We start from the raw sequence: 15,354 nt of genomic DNA on the forward strand, positions 1-15,354 counted from the left end.
CTCTCAAGAGTGCTATAGTCAGCTCTTATCAGATCAGCCTGGCCACATGCCCTTCTTTGACCAGATCATGATGGCCAAGGGATGAGACAAACTGTCTAGGCCTGGACCACCTGGCCTGCTCTGGAACCCAGGGTGGGCAGGGGTAGGGTCAGTTGCTCCAAACTACATGAGCAGAAAGGGGAGGAAGAACCTGCCAAGGAAGATTGGGGTAGTGTTTGCCCCAAGGCGAAACAGAAGCCTGGTGGGCATGGTGGGCAACCTCCAAGATGGCTCTCAATGATCCTCACCTCTTGGCATGCACACCCAAGTGCAGACCCCTCCCACACAAACCAAGGCTGATCTGTGTGACAATGGAGTATAGCAGAAGTAACTCATAGCTCATTTCCACACTAGGTTATAAAAGACACAGTGGCTTCCATGTTGGATATGTTCTCTTGCTCTTTGGTTACCCACTCTGGAGGCCAGCTGCTGTGTTGTGAGCAGCAACATAGAGAAGCCTACATGGTGAGAAACTGAAGCCCTTGTCAATAGCCTCATGAGTGAGCTTAAAAGTGGCCCCTCCAGCCCCAGCAAAGCTTTCAGATGACTGCAGCTCTAGCCAACAGCTTGACTGCAACCTCATGAGAAACTCAGAGCCAGGACCATCCAGCTGAGCCATCCTGGATTCCTAACTCACAGAATTTGTGGAGGATCATAATGTTTGTTTTAAACTGCCAAGTTTGGAGATAATTTGTTACACAGCAAGAGAAAACTAATACAATGAAGAGGAAAAGAAGATGTCTCCCCGATAATCCACAACCCCGCACACTTGCTTCTCACAAAGGTACTTCTCATGTCAACGTGTGACTTTTTATGAACACCTATCTCATAGTTTGACTTCTCTTCATTCAATGGGAAATAAGGCAATCAATTATTTAGGGAATGGGCTTATCTGTCCTGAACTGCTATTGATTATAATGCCTCCATCTCGGAAACGAGCAGCTACTTGGGGCCACACAAGCACTGGACTGGCTATATGACCCTGTTCTTGTCTGGGCCATGATAGCATAAAAGGAAAGCCATTAATTTTGAGCAAAAAGAAATATGTAATAAAATGCTGAATTTGTTCAAGGATATTTCAGTTTTACAACTAGCATATACTCAGAGCCAATAAAACACTCATATACACAAACACACTCTTAGAATACTTATAGCAAAAATAATTTCACTTTTTTCAGTCTGATATAGCCTAGTACTTAATTCTTTCTGCACCACTGCTGTTAAAATATAACTTTTGATTTGGCAGGGTTTCTTAGTAATATAATTATCATACTAAAGAAAAATGATAATGATAGTTAACAGTTATTGAGCATTTATGAAGCACATTTATTGAGCTGACATATGGTCTCTCATTTTATTGTGCAACAACTCTATGAAGTAGAGAGTTTTCTTATCCTCAATTTATAACTAAGGAAATAGAGACATTAAGTAACTTGCTCAAGGTCACACAACTAACAAGCAGTAGAGCCATAGTCAGACTCCTGCAGTCCAATCCAGAATCCTTGCCACCAACTTCTTGGCTAAACCACTGGCATTATGATAACTGACACCTAAACACACGTGGACCTGAGAACAGGGTAGCCCAATGCTCACACACAGACCTGGCCCAGCCTCACTGCCCTGTCTGTGCCCTAGAGTCCTCAAGCAACAACTGACCCTGCAGGACCACCGCCTGAGAACACTCACAGCTACTACTCCAGTAGCAAGAAGGTTCTGACAGTTGCAAAGATGAACTCTGCCTGGAACATGCCAGCAGTTGAATTTTTCAAAACATACACATCCAGCCTCTCCATTTACTTTCTTTCTGTTTTCTCCTGAAGTATTTGCTTATTTTACAGATGATCCTTCTACCTGCAAACTGCAAACTTTCAGGCACCTTAAACTCTTAGCAATCCACTGTTTAAATGAGGAGATTTCAAGTTATAAAATTGCTTAGTTAAGAAAAATTTTTCTACTCCATTCCTGGGCTAAAATTTTCCTAAAAATTATCACATACTAAAATACGCTTCCTGTAAAATACACTTGCAATAACTTGCTCGTGTTCAGAGCCTTGTGTACTTCCACACACACTCTTCCTCATTCGGTCTTCCCATGTGGATAAGATCAGCCTCTCCATGTTATAAATGAGGAAATGTACACTTACAAAAGTTAAGCAGTTCACCAAGAAATACACAATCTTCATGCAATAGAGCAGGGGGGTCAAGGCTAAGCTGACTCCTAACACAATCCAAAAATGACAGGGAATGTACGTCTGTCTTTCTCTGATGGTTCAAACCCGGAGTCTCTACAGACTTGAGCCTTTACTGTGAACAAACACCATTAACCACAGAATCCTCGCAGGGCCAGGTAAAACGCTGGTCCAGCTGACAAAGTGCCAAATTAGGGCCTGATTACTGTATTTGTTGTAGTCATTTAACTGTCCCTGATGCTCTTGAGATGTCATTTTAAAATGTAAAGAACGGAGAGAAGTCCAAATTGAAGTTAAATATGGGATCAGGGTGCCAACGTTTGATTCCACACACATAACAATTACATTAGTGCCATCCGCCCTCTCCCCGACAGCACAGGGATGATAAATGCTGCTGCTGAAAACGTACTGAACTCCAGATCCCTTCGCACGTCCACAGGACATATTTATCTCCTGGTCTTACTTCAAAATAGTTTTAAATAACAACCAATAAGCTATTTATCTTACCTAAAATGGGGGAAAAACTGGAACAACTCGTGTCCAGCAAGTGCTTATTTTAATATGGTACTTGAATTCAATGAGATGCTGCAGCCAGGCAACAGAAATGGTTAATAGGAAGCTTAAGTGGGGGAGAAAGGCAGACTAAAAAAATGGCAGGCTATAGATTTTACATATAGTACATAAAAATCCATGTGAATAATTCTGTGAAGATGCATGTTTTTATGAGAGCTGGAATTTTGAGGAGTTCACCTTAGAGTTTTCCTTAATAAGATATAAACAAAATCACAGAAAAATAAAATGGCTCTTAAATAAAAATAGGCTCAACCATACTCTTAATTAGGGAAATGCAAATGAAAAATATTCTGCCAGCACCAATTTTCACCTGCAACATTATCGAAGGCCCAGAAGTTGGAACGGACAGACCCCTGTGGGCAGGGCTGTGTGGTCCCGCCCTCTCCCCACTGCTGTGGAGCGTCCACTGGCTCAGCCTCCATGGGGGGCAAGCTGATGATCTCCATCCCATGGAGAAAAGCACACAACTCTGACCCTGCAATTCTACTTCCATGAATTTCCCAACAAATACAGTCACATAGGAGCAAAATAACAAACGCAAAGGTTATCCACAGTGGCATCATCAGAAGTAGCAAAAGACTGGAAACTACCTCAGTGCCTGGGCTGTTGGTGCACTGCTCAAATAAACTCTGGTGCCATCAGACAATGAAATATGAGCTACTAAAGATGGTGGCCCTGTGTACACCCACACAAAACAATCTCTACAATTGTGTCAAGTGAGTGGTATGGAAAACATGCCATGTTGTGCGTTAAGGGAGAAAAGGAGGAAGGGAGGAAGGGAGGTAGGGAGGGAAATGAAAAGAAAGTACGTGCACACATATCAGCTGTGTATGCGTGGAGCATCTCTGGGAGCAGTAACATCGCCCACCTCCAGGGCAAATGGGGTTGCTGGAGATTGCACACTTTAATCATTTATACCTTTTGTATTCTGAACCACATGCATGCATATTATTCAATATGTATTCAATAAAATATTGAACTTTCAAATACATAAATTTTACTTCCACTGGTCACTGTCTTTTTTTAATTAAAAAGTGCTAGTAAAGGTGTGTTTGGGTTTTAATAAAACCTCCTGCACCCATCTCCGGGGTCCTCTGCCCTCCTACCTTGCCAAGGCTTGGATCTTCATGACGTGCCGCTCCTCCTGTTCAGCCACCTTCCTTTTCAAGGTGTCGACCTCTTGCCGGAGGGCAGCCGAGTGCTCCATCTCACCGTCCAGCAGGTTCCTCAGCGATCTGGGAAGAGGAGGGCCCATCTGTTCAAATGCTATTAACCCAGAGTCCATCGAGCTCAGAACAGTTATTTAGCTGAGTCAAGTCCTAATTCATTTTCCACAAGGTTCTGCATAAACCATAATTCAAGTCTATCTTATATAAATTCATTTAAGGAGATACCCAACTCTGCTCATAAGGCTCAGAGTAATAACTAGGATGAGCCCCAGGGGAATCATCTGCTTTCCAGGCTCTGTGTCCCCATCTTCTATACGCAGCTTAAATCAAGAGAAGCAATGAGTTGAGCGTATCCCAGGCAAGCCCTTTACAGACATCCCACCCAAAGGTGCAGCACAGTAAACAGAGGCCACTGTGTCACAGCCACACTGAAGAAGAGATTTAACAAAGGAAAGGATGCCAGTTAAAACCGAAAGAATAATCTGAGCCATAGAAATAGAACATGGGCTCAGATTACCTGACAGATGTCTACCCTCATTTCCATTTCTGCCCATAAAACACAATTCAACCCTATCCCTCTGCCACCTCCAAGTTAAACAAGCATATAGAGAAGTTTATAGAGCTATAGAATTTGATGTTGCGTATATTATATTTTATTTATATTTAGAGTGTACTTGTGAATCTCTTCTCCTTGGTCTTAGGTAACAGAGAAGGCAGTAGTTCATCCAGAAATGACAGTAAGTTAGTATCTAGAAGTGAGCCAAGCATGATTCTGCTGGCCATTTACTTCACTGGACCACAAACGGCTATCTCTAGGAAACTTTTACTGACTTTGGTGCATCTATCTCCCAAATCTGGAGGGCACTTCCCATGTGACATCAGAATATAAACAAAAGTGTCTGACCTCCCCACCCCTACTCCACCAAACTCTCCAAGACCTGTGAGGAAATTTCCATCTTGGGGCCTGGGACCCCCTGACACAAACCATGGTACGATGTTTTTCTTTCTCTGGGAAGAAGAAATTAACAGACAGTGACTATTTGTTTCTCACAAGGTAAGACAAAACCTATAGCCTCTTCCAAGATAACAGCTCCAGCTGGAGCAAGAGAAAAAAACCTGCAATGTCTACAGCCCTTTGTCGAAAGTTTTAGTTGGAAAATCGTGCTCTCTAAAGATGGTTTTTAAAGAAATTCTTTTGTTTTAGAAATCATGCTTGTTTGCTTTTGTATGTTTCCATAAAGGATGAGGGAGACGCTTGTCAATCAGGGCCCCAAATAAGGTTTAAGAAAGAGAATCTTGCCCGGCCAGGCGTAGCTCAATGGTTGAGCATCGACCTAGGATCCAGGCGATCAGGGTTCGATTCCCGGTCAGGGCACATGTCTGGGTTGCGGGCTAGCCAATCAATGACTCTCTCGTCATTGATGTTTCTATCTCTACCTCTCCTTTCCTCTCTCTGAAATCAATAAAGATATATTTAAAAAAAAAAAAAAAGGGGGAATCACGATTGCATGTTACCGTGGATACTTAACTCCTGCTGAGTGAAAGAAGAGGGTGACATGAACACGCACACATGCCTACACCACAAACCACCCCAACCCCCAGGGAGGCAGGCAAAAATTGCAAGCAAATCCCTCCATGACTATCATAACCAAGTCAAGGTGCTGGCAGCTGAGAAGCTCCCGTCCAGCAGCCAGGGGGTAGTGACACAGATGATACCTGCCTAGTGTCTAGCACTGGTTCAACAGGGGATAAAAGACAAAAATCCCTTTGCCCTCTCCATGCCTGCAACTGAGCTTTTGGAGAGGCCAAAGAATTCAAATACCACCTCTCCCCAAGTATCCCTTATTGGAGAAAACTTTAAGCCAAGCATCTGAAGTGCCTGGAACATGGAAGATAAGCCCACAATTACAGGTTGCTCGAAAGACTGCTTCAACAGGTCAGAGGGTGACTGCTAAAGGGTACGTGGGGTTCTTTTGACATGATGAAACCGTTGTAAAACTGTGGTGGTGACTGCACATAGCTGCAAACATAAGCCACTGAACTATACACCTTACGTGGGTTAATTGTATGGTATGTGAATTATATCTCAGTAGGCTGTTTGTTTGTTTGTTACATTTTTCAAAGATTGCTTTACCAGATTTTTAGCTTGTTCTAAGGTGGTGCCATGATTGTAAGGTTTTCATTCCTTGCTAACACTCAGACTACAATATATATACTAAAGTGGTACTTTGCAGAGAAAAAAAGAATATGAAATCATTGGTAACAATTTTGCCAATATAGCAAAATTTTCTTCAGCTGTGATATCCTTCTGTCCCAGAGGCGGAAAGTCAAAGGAAGAGACCTGAAGACAGGATACCTGTTCTCTTCCTCCAGCTCATCCTTCCTGTTCATCATGGCCACGATGGCTTGTCGCAGTTCACCTAGGGGAAGAAAGGAAGTCAAAATTAATCAGGGAATCTCGCCTGTCACGCCATCCTCTCACCAACTGGAGTATGTGCTATTTAGAATGATTTGTCTAGACAAGTTCCCTTTCCCTTTCAAAAATGATTTCTATACAACCTAAGTTATCCAATGGGCTCAGCTGATCACTCTTACTAGCCACACAAAACGGCAGGGCAGGATGGAATAAATGTAAAGGTGTTTCCTTGGTGAATACACTCAGCAGCACTGGAAAAAACAGGCTTGTGGTTTCTAAGTGCTTTTCCAAGTCCCTGCTACTGGACCACATCTGGTTTGAACAATGATATATATTCCCATTTACAACTGTCTATCAACAGCAAATCAGACAGCAAATCGAGTGACATTTGGGTCCACACTGAAATAGGAATACTCAAGTTTACTAAGCTAGCCCGGCCGGGCGTGGCTCAGCAGTTGAGCATTCACCTAGGATCCAGGTGATCGGGGTTCGATTCCCGGTCAGGGCACATGTCCAGGTTGCAGGCTAGATCCCCAGTGAGGGGCCTGCAGGAGACAGCCAATCAATGACTCTCTCATCATTGATGTTTCTATCTCTCTCCCTCTCCTTTCCTCTCTCTGAAATCAATAAAGATATATTTAAAAATAAAGTTTACTAAGATATCTGGTTTTCCTACACCAACTTCTATAGTCAGTATATGGACAACACTATGGGGGGGGAAGGAAGGGCTTCCAATACACAGTCCATAATTTCCTATAGGAGCTACTCTTCTAAATATCTTTTCTAAAAGGAAGTATTCACCCATAGGAAACCATGCCTTTATATTAAATAACCACCCAAGTTTCCTATCTACATCAAACAATTGTTGTCACTGTCCATCCACGTATTCAAGACACTCTTTACCATGTCATTCAGATCTCAAGACCAGGAACTTCAAATTTCTCCTGGAGATCCAGTTTTATTTTGGGAGTTTTCCCCCTAACAAACCCAAAAAACTATATTTCCCTCTTGGGTCTGGCTACTAGGAAGCTCACAGCCAAAAGTATGCCTCTAGTGAGTGTACGTGGCCACGTCCCAACCATGATGTGCCTTAACCTCCCTCTGATCTTCTCCTCCAGCCTGTATTTCTGCTGTGCCAATTTACCTACCACTGGCCTCACTTTACTTTTTATCTGTTTTAATAGCTGCTTCGAATCCTCTTTCAGAAAAAGGTATGGTTGTTGGTTTCTTCCTTTAGCTAAAACTTGAACCCTAATACTTGTCAAGCTCTTTTCAAAGCCCTTACTGGCACTATCTCATTTAATCCTTTATGCACACCTGAGAAACGCATGTCACTGTCCCATTCTACTGGGGTATAAATAAAACACAAGAAGGAGTAAATGGGAGGAAAAATACATAGATAAATGGGTGGGTCTCCATTCCCTTATTCTCGGATGCCCAGGGAGAAAGCAGCCCGCCAAAGACCCTGAGGAAGAAATGGGGCCATGGGACCAATGCAGTCCTCAGATGGCAACACAGGAAATAAAAGCCCACAGCCCAAGTTTCACTTGAAACAAAGGCAAGGAATGAATTATGGGATCTCCTCTCGAGCCTCTATGTCAGACTGCAGGGCAGGAAACTAGGTTGGGACAAGTTGCCTATACAGTCCCAAGTAGCCTTCTAAACCCTAAGGCTTAAAATTGTGGAAATTGTCCTGGGCAGGACCAAAAGCTGGAGAGAAATAAAAAGCTTTTGTGGGGAGCTTCAAGGGGCAAGAATGTGGGGGGTGGGGTATAGTAGCTTCTATTGCAGTGACAGAGGCAGGATCCATGAAGAGCGGCTATTACAGGCTCCTGGCTGGACGGATCCGAGTTCAAACTCAGCTCAGCTAGTTCCTGCCTGGTTATCTGGAGCAGGCTTCCCCTTTGCAGAATACCAAATGGGGAAAACGCCATATTCCCTGCAGGATGGCTGGAAGAGTAAATTAAACTTCCCGGCCTGGAGTATGCACTGCACTGAATGCAGGGAGGTGGCTCAGGGTCCTGGATTTTAGAGCACACTCTCTACAGTCAGGACCCAGGTTCAAATCCTGAGTCTTCAGCTGGACAACTTGGGCAAGCTACCTTCCCTCTTTGAGCACCAACACCCATATCTATAAAATGGGCTCTTAACAGTCACTGTCTCATACAAGTGTTGCAAGGATTCAATAAAGTAATGTGTAAGTAAGGTGCTTAAACAATGCCCAAGCACATAGGAAGCGTTCATCAGGTGTTACTGATCACTATAAAGAGTGCCTTTCCCTTCAACAGAGGGTGAAGGAAAGGCAGGGACGAGGTAGCAGTGACTGCCAGATGTGCACTGGTTCAACTGAACCCATTTTCAGGAGTGAGGCGATTTACTGAGCTCCTGTGTACCTTGACCTTGAGAAATAAAAAGGAATTTTTTAAAAGTGCTCTGTCCCCTAAGTCAGCAGACTAGATAACAGGATTTTCTGCAGATTCACACAAGACCATCATGGCTAACGTGGGAAATCAGACTGAGAAAGAGGTGCCACCTGGAGAAGACAGAGCACGTGTCTAGGTTCTGGGCTTTTAGGCACAACATGAGGGGATCCCAAATACTGCCTCTCTGACTTTGCAGCTGAAAACTGTATATTCCATGGGGAAAGAAAACGTGGAGGAAGCACTGTTTCCCAGGAAGTCCCAGAAAACTTAAGAATGTTCTGGCAAAGAACAGCCACAGTCGCTGTAAGGAGAGATCTCGGCCACAGGTTCGCCATGAAGGGGGCACGAGTCACACTGCAGAGAAGCCACAGAAACAGTGGTGACCGGCGCTGACCCCAACCACACCATCATGCTGGTGGAGCCCTTCCCTTCCACACTGCGCACTTCCAGCCCCGGGGACCACGCCCCTGTATTTGCATTGACACCAAAATGACTGAGGACACAAATAAAGCAGTATTTTGATGATACTGAGAATCTTAGGGGGGAAAAGCCATCGCAGAAATAAGGCTGTCAGGCTGTCCCTTCTGCCTTCCCCATGCCGCCATCACAGAGCATTTGTGACAATGGTGGAAAAGGAAATGGTCCAAGAGCTGGTATCCCATCCCCCACCACCAAAAAAAAAAAACAAAACACAACCACTGTTTCAACAGGCTTTACCTTTTTATACATTCAACTTTGCAGACTCTTCTTGGGCAGTAGAGTCGGTAGGTGATGTCTGGGTTGATTTCCATATATCACATAAATATTATATTTCTCCCAAGCCAGTGACACTCACTGGCAGTGGTGCTGCCTAACTTGCAATTTCTCTCCTGTCCCCAGCACCGCACATCCCACTATCTGTTTAGCCTATCACTGTGATTTCTCCCTTTTCATTACCTGCCAGCACACACTGCAAGTGACACCAGAGCAGGGCTGCTGCCCGGCAGCCTCCACAGAGTCTGGCTGGGCTGGGTCTCCCTCTCCTCGGGCTGAAGGGCAAAGACCACCCATCACAAAATTGGTGCTTCAAGAGAAGCAAACAGCCAATCTGGTCAAGTCCACAGGAGAACATTAACTTCAACCGTAAGCAGTCAATATGGGATAAAGAACAGCATTTCGAATCACTGCAGGAAAGGTGGATTCGTCCATAAATGTTGCCAGGGCAAAAAACCATTTGGGGAATGAGAAACAAGACTTAAATCTCTGCTTCTACTATGTATCAAAATAAATTTCCAACAGAATAATTTAAATATGTGAAATGTAGCAATAAAAGCTCTATGAGTATGTGAACAAACACTGATGCCATCTTGGGGCAGCAGAGGCCCTACTTAACATGAGCAAAGAACAAGTCCATTAAGGAAATAGTTTTTTCTTTTTTTTTTCTTTTTTTTTTAACTTCTGCACATCAAGGGCCAATCTAACAAATCTAACATCAGGGCAGCAAACAGGCAGCGCAGAAAGAACACAGGTTTTCTAATCAAATCCCAGATCCCTCACGTCTCACCTCTACGACCCTGGGCAAATAACCATGTCTTTGCTTCTTGATTCTCTCAGCTGAAAAAATGGTGCTAATATTGCCAACCTCACAGGACAGGGCAGAGGTCGGCAACAGTTTTACTGGGACACAGCCATGCTCATTTGTTTTATACTGTCTATGGCTGCTCTCATGCTACAATGGCAGAGCTGAGCTGAGCTGTGGTGACAGAGAGTGAGGGGCCTGCACAACCTAAAATATTTCCCATCTGGCCCTTTACAGGAAAGGTTTACCTACACCTGTCTTAGGAGAATACCCAGAAGCTCTTACCTCCTCCCCCCACTGCCGGCCCTCTCAAGTTCAGGTCTAGAGGTGGCTCTCTGTGGTGAGGCATGGAGCCTGCCAGACACTCGGGCCATTGGCGGGGCGACCAAGAGACTGTAGACCAGGCTTTAATAGATGGGGAACGACAGTTGAGCAGCTGCTGCCCTAGACACCGTGTCTCCCTCCCCACATCTTCAAAGACCCCCTCAGCCTTGCCTCTGCTCGCTCCGGCTGGCCCTGCTCAGCCTTCCTGCCTGGATCTTCTTCCTCCTGAGGAAGCTGCACCCAGGGCTCAACCACTGCCTCCACCCTGCAGATGCCCGAAGCTCCAGCCCATGTGCGCCACAGCCCCTCCACTGGCTCAGGCCTCCACCTGTCTCCTTTGCTCCTCCTTCTTCCTCTCCCACCACATCAAATCTACTCCCCTTCTCATGTGCCTCTGTGGCTTTGCACAGGCTGTTCCCAGCACCTGGAAGACCTGGCTGCCTCCCCTACTTAGAGCCTCCTTCAAGTTTCAGCTCAGATCACCTCTTCTGTGACACCTTTGCCCACTGGCCATGGCAGGTGTGTGAGCCACCAGGCCTGTCCCATCTTATTCATGGCCCTCCTCTGTCCCCAGAGGCCTCCAATTCCCACCCACCCCCAGCTGCAGTGAATGGGACCTAGAGGAGCCAAATGAGTCAAACTAAGCCAATCATACAGGGCCTTCCAGAAGTTTGGGATGGGCCAGGTCTATGTTAGAGACGGAGGAGGATGGGGGCAGATGCATGTCGCCCAAGAGCACAGTTCCATGTCACTCCACGAAGACCCACCTGCTGAAAGGCAGGCCAAGGACAGTTTGCTGAGGCTCTTCTATCACCAGATAGAGAGACCTGGCCAGTGACAAATGAGGTGCAGGCACAGAGCAGAAGCCCACCAAAGAGAGGAGTCAGTGAAACCTCTCAGGGCAGGCCCACCCAGCACAGAGAAAGGGCTGAGCTCAGAAAGTGGCTAGAGTCTTAAATGTCAAATGTGGCCACAGAGCCCTGCAGCCTGTCACCGGGGTCACACCACAGAGAAACCCAAACTCTGAAAAGAACCCCTATCGATTCAGTAAACTCGCCTTTGGCCGACTCGGCTTCTTGCTGTACAAATGTAGCCAAAACTGCTCTCTGAGGGTGACATGCTGGAACCACGTGGGCACGGGAATAAGTAGGCCCAACATAGGAATGGCTATCCTGGCTCCCACCAGGCTCCCACCCTGGGGGCCCTCTCACACTCTCCGCCCTTATGATGTAAACCTGAGCAGGTCACGTGTCCTCACAGCTAAACAAGCCAAGGAGAGCTCACTGCACCCCTCCTTCCCCAGGCTCCCACCTACCACGTATATGCCTGTTCATCTGCAGGCCTGGCTACCAAAGCCCCCACCCCCAAGCCTGTGAGTCCCTGACCAAGGTGCACACAGAGACCTGAAAAATAAGTCAGGGCTGGATGAACGAGTGAGTTAACAAAGGACTGAATGACTGATACCCACTGGGAAAATGTGCCCTCGTCTCCAGGAACAGAGGGATGGGATGAACAGAAATGTCAGCTGCACTTAATAGTAAGTCCAAGGCCTCACCAGAGAATGCTAACCATCGGGTTCACAGCTGTAACTTCCCATTCCCAGTGACAGGGACTCAGACTCAAACTGAGCTTGTTTCCAACATGTCTTGGGAATAGACACACAGAAGGGAGGGGCAAATTCTCATATCACTACCATGGCCTAAAATGGACAAGCCTACAAACCAGTCCCCTCCTCCTTGGCACCCGCCATGTGAATCCTCAATTTCAAACGGGTCAGCAGACCAGGTACCAACCTCCAGCCCCCAAGAACCCAAACATAACAGGCACGTGCCACAGATAACCTTCACCCAGTCACACAGTGATTATGGGCGGCAGAGGTTGCTATATAAAGTACTGAAGCAGTGACGTTGAGGGAGGGGTGAGAGCCTTCCCACCTTCAGCTATTAAAGGCCCTCCAGGGGCAAATGATCTTGAAATAAACTAATCTTCAACTCCCCTTTCCAAATTAAACAGGAAGGAGACTGGATGAGAATGGTGGCTAGATGCGTACATCTGGATGTGGGCACGCAGGCGCGCACTCTCTCTGTCATATACATAGATCTGTGTAATAATTCTTTGGCTTTATATAGCATCTTTTTCCAAAGACCTCAAAAGAGCCTTTACAAACATTCCCCTGGGGCCCATCCTGTTATATTTAAAGAGAGAGCTCACCAGGGCACATGCACAGAAATAAAATCGTTCTTCTGTGGATATATACTTAACCTAGACCGTCGTTTTTCAAACTTAACATACTGCTTTTTTTCTTCCTTTTTCTGCCTACCCACTCTCTTTCCTTTTATCTCCAAGAGAATGGATAATCTATATTGAGGTCTAAGCATAACTTTTAAAACCAATCTTGGGCCATTCTAGTTTTTTGTTCTGTTTCTCTCTCCTGCCTGCCAGCACCCAATGGCCTATCCATCCAGGATTTCGACTTTGCAATTTGTTAGGATGAAAAGAAAAAAACGCCCCCCAAGAGATGTTCCCAAGAGCTTGGGCGGCCAGTGGCTCCCATTGTTGATTGTTTTCTGTATGCCCAACAAGGCAGAGGGCACTTTGAATACACAATCTCATTTAACTCTCACAGCATCCCCTGAGAAGCAAGAATCACTACTCCCATATGGACGGGAAACAGAGGCCCAGAGGAGGGAAGTGACTCCCCCACCCTACACAGCCAGAAGGCTGCAGGGCAAGGACCCACACTGGTCAGGCTCCCTGGAAAGCGTGTCCCAACCTGCAGGGCATCAGGCTAGCCGTCCCCTCCCTGCTCCCAGCATGACCTCCAGCCTTGCTCTGTCCTCTTGGAAAATCAGCAATCTGATTCAACCTGCTCCCTGCACCCACCCCTCAGCTTTAAAACTACCGCTTCAAAGTGATCTGGAAAGAAGAAAAGGTTCAAAAAACCCATGGGAACAGGCTGAGAAATATAAGTAAGTCACAAGGGACAGAAGTTCCTTGTTAAGTTCTAGATTTTTATTAACTGTTTGTTTATAGTGACTTATAGTACAGACCTTAAGGCGGGTGTCCCAAAAGCAAATTCAAACAGGGCCACACAAGTAATGACAGTGAGTGCAACGCAGTCCTCAGAGGGATGTGGGACAGTGGAAGAGGGGGGACGTGCCCTGCTAAGACAGCAGCCCCTGCCTCCACCCACTGTCCCACGAAAGGGTGCAGCCCGCACTGCCCCCACTTCTCATTTGTCAAGAGAAGCCAGAATCCATGTTTTTAGACAAACTGATTTTAAAAGCTATTAACTAAAGTTCCTACCAGGCAGGCCCAGCCAATCCTGGCGATGGCCCACCACTCTGAGACCCCTCTGTCCTAAAGTTTGAGTTCCTGGCCACCAATCAGCTTGGAAATGTCAAGGTAAGCAGCGCACACATTTACAGCCACTTTTTAAAAATCAGTGTTCTGTCCCACATCAGAGAATGTCAAAAGTACAGAGTTGGAAAGTGCCTGAGGGGCTCTAATGGAAGCAGAGACCTCCAGGAGATGGAGAGAATGGGGAGTGATCAGACACCCCAGAGCAGCTCAAAGCGATTAACTCAGGGACCAAAAAGCTCTAAGCACCCCTGCCCTATCCCACTCAGAAAGGCCTAGAAAAAGACCTGGGTACATCAAATCGTCAGGTTACTAGGAATAACCCAGGTGGGGGTATCTCTTGATTTCAGACAGTTCCACATATTTTATTTCTAGGAGTCTCTACATTTCTCTAAAATTAAAAAAAAATAATCAACACATCATCTAGCTTAAAGAGGTATCTCCAGAGGAACTAAAAACAGACACGGTTTCAGAGGTTGCTTCAGGGGAAGAAATAGAACTGGCTTCTCTGGCCAGTCAGAAGAGGGAAGGGGTGAGGGAGGGGTATAGTTGTGGTTTTTAAAAAAAAATGTATTGAGGTGAAATTCACATAACATAAAATTAATCATTTTAAAGTGAACATTCAGTGGCACTTAGTATATTCAATGTTATGCCACCACCACCTCGATCTAGTTCTGAAACAGTTCCTCACTCCACAGTGAAACCTCCTACCCAGTAAGCAGTTTCTCCCACGTTTTCCCCTCCCCCCGACAACCACTATTCTACTTCTTGGCTCTGTGAAATCTCCTATTCCAGATATTTCACATAAATGAAATTGCAAAATATGCAACCTTTTATGTCTGGCTTCTTTCACTTAGTTAGCATAATATTTTCAAGTTTTACCCACGCTGTTGCATATACAACACTTTGTTCCTTATTACGGCTGAACACTCCATTATGGACAGACCACATTTTGTTCATTCATTCATCCGCTGATGGACACATGGGCTGTTTCTACCTTGTGGCGACTGTAACTAGTGCTGTCGTGAACATGTGTGTACACGTACCTGAGTCCCTATTTTTAACTCTTTTGGGTCTATACCTAGGAGTGGAATTGTGAGATCATACAGTAATTCCATTTCACTTTTCTTTTCAATTTATCTTTATTGTTCAAAGTATTACAGATGTCTCCTCCCCACTCCTTTTTACTTTTCAAAGAACTGCCCAACTGTTTTCCACAGTGAGGAAGTACAGTTGTTTAAAATCACTGCATCTCACAGAAGAGTTCAGAAACTTATGGTAGATGTCTATGTCCTCACCACCTG

General features: G+C 45.5%; 1 protein-coding gene across 1 annotated transcript in view; it reads right to left on the minus strand.

Annotated features, from left to right (window-relative positions):
• SNX29 (sorting nexin 29) overlaps nt 1-15,354 on the minus strand; it is a 458,514-nt gene that overhangs the window by 331,702 nt on the left and 111,458 nt on the right. The window contains exons 12-13 of the mRNA XM_016197611.2: nt 6,326-6,389; nt 3,907-4,035 (exon numbers count right to left, since the gene is read on the minus strand). Of these exons, the coding sequence (XP_016053097.2) occupies nt 3,907-4,035; nt 6,326-6,389 (193 nt within the window). The remainder of the gene's footprint in view (nt 1-3,906; nt 4,036-6,325; nt 6,390-15,354) is intronic.

This window comes from Miniopterus natalensis, chromosome 3, assembly GCF_054644295.1.
Source record: "Miniopterus natalensis isolate mMinNat1 chromosome 3, mMinNat1.hap1, whole genome shotgun sequence".
Classification (NCBI taxonomy): Eukaryota; Metazoa; Chordata; class Mammalia; order Chiroptera; family Miniopteridae; genus Miniopterus; species Miniopterus natalensis.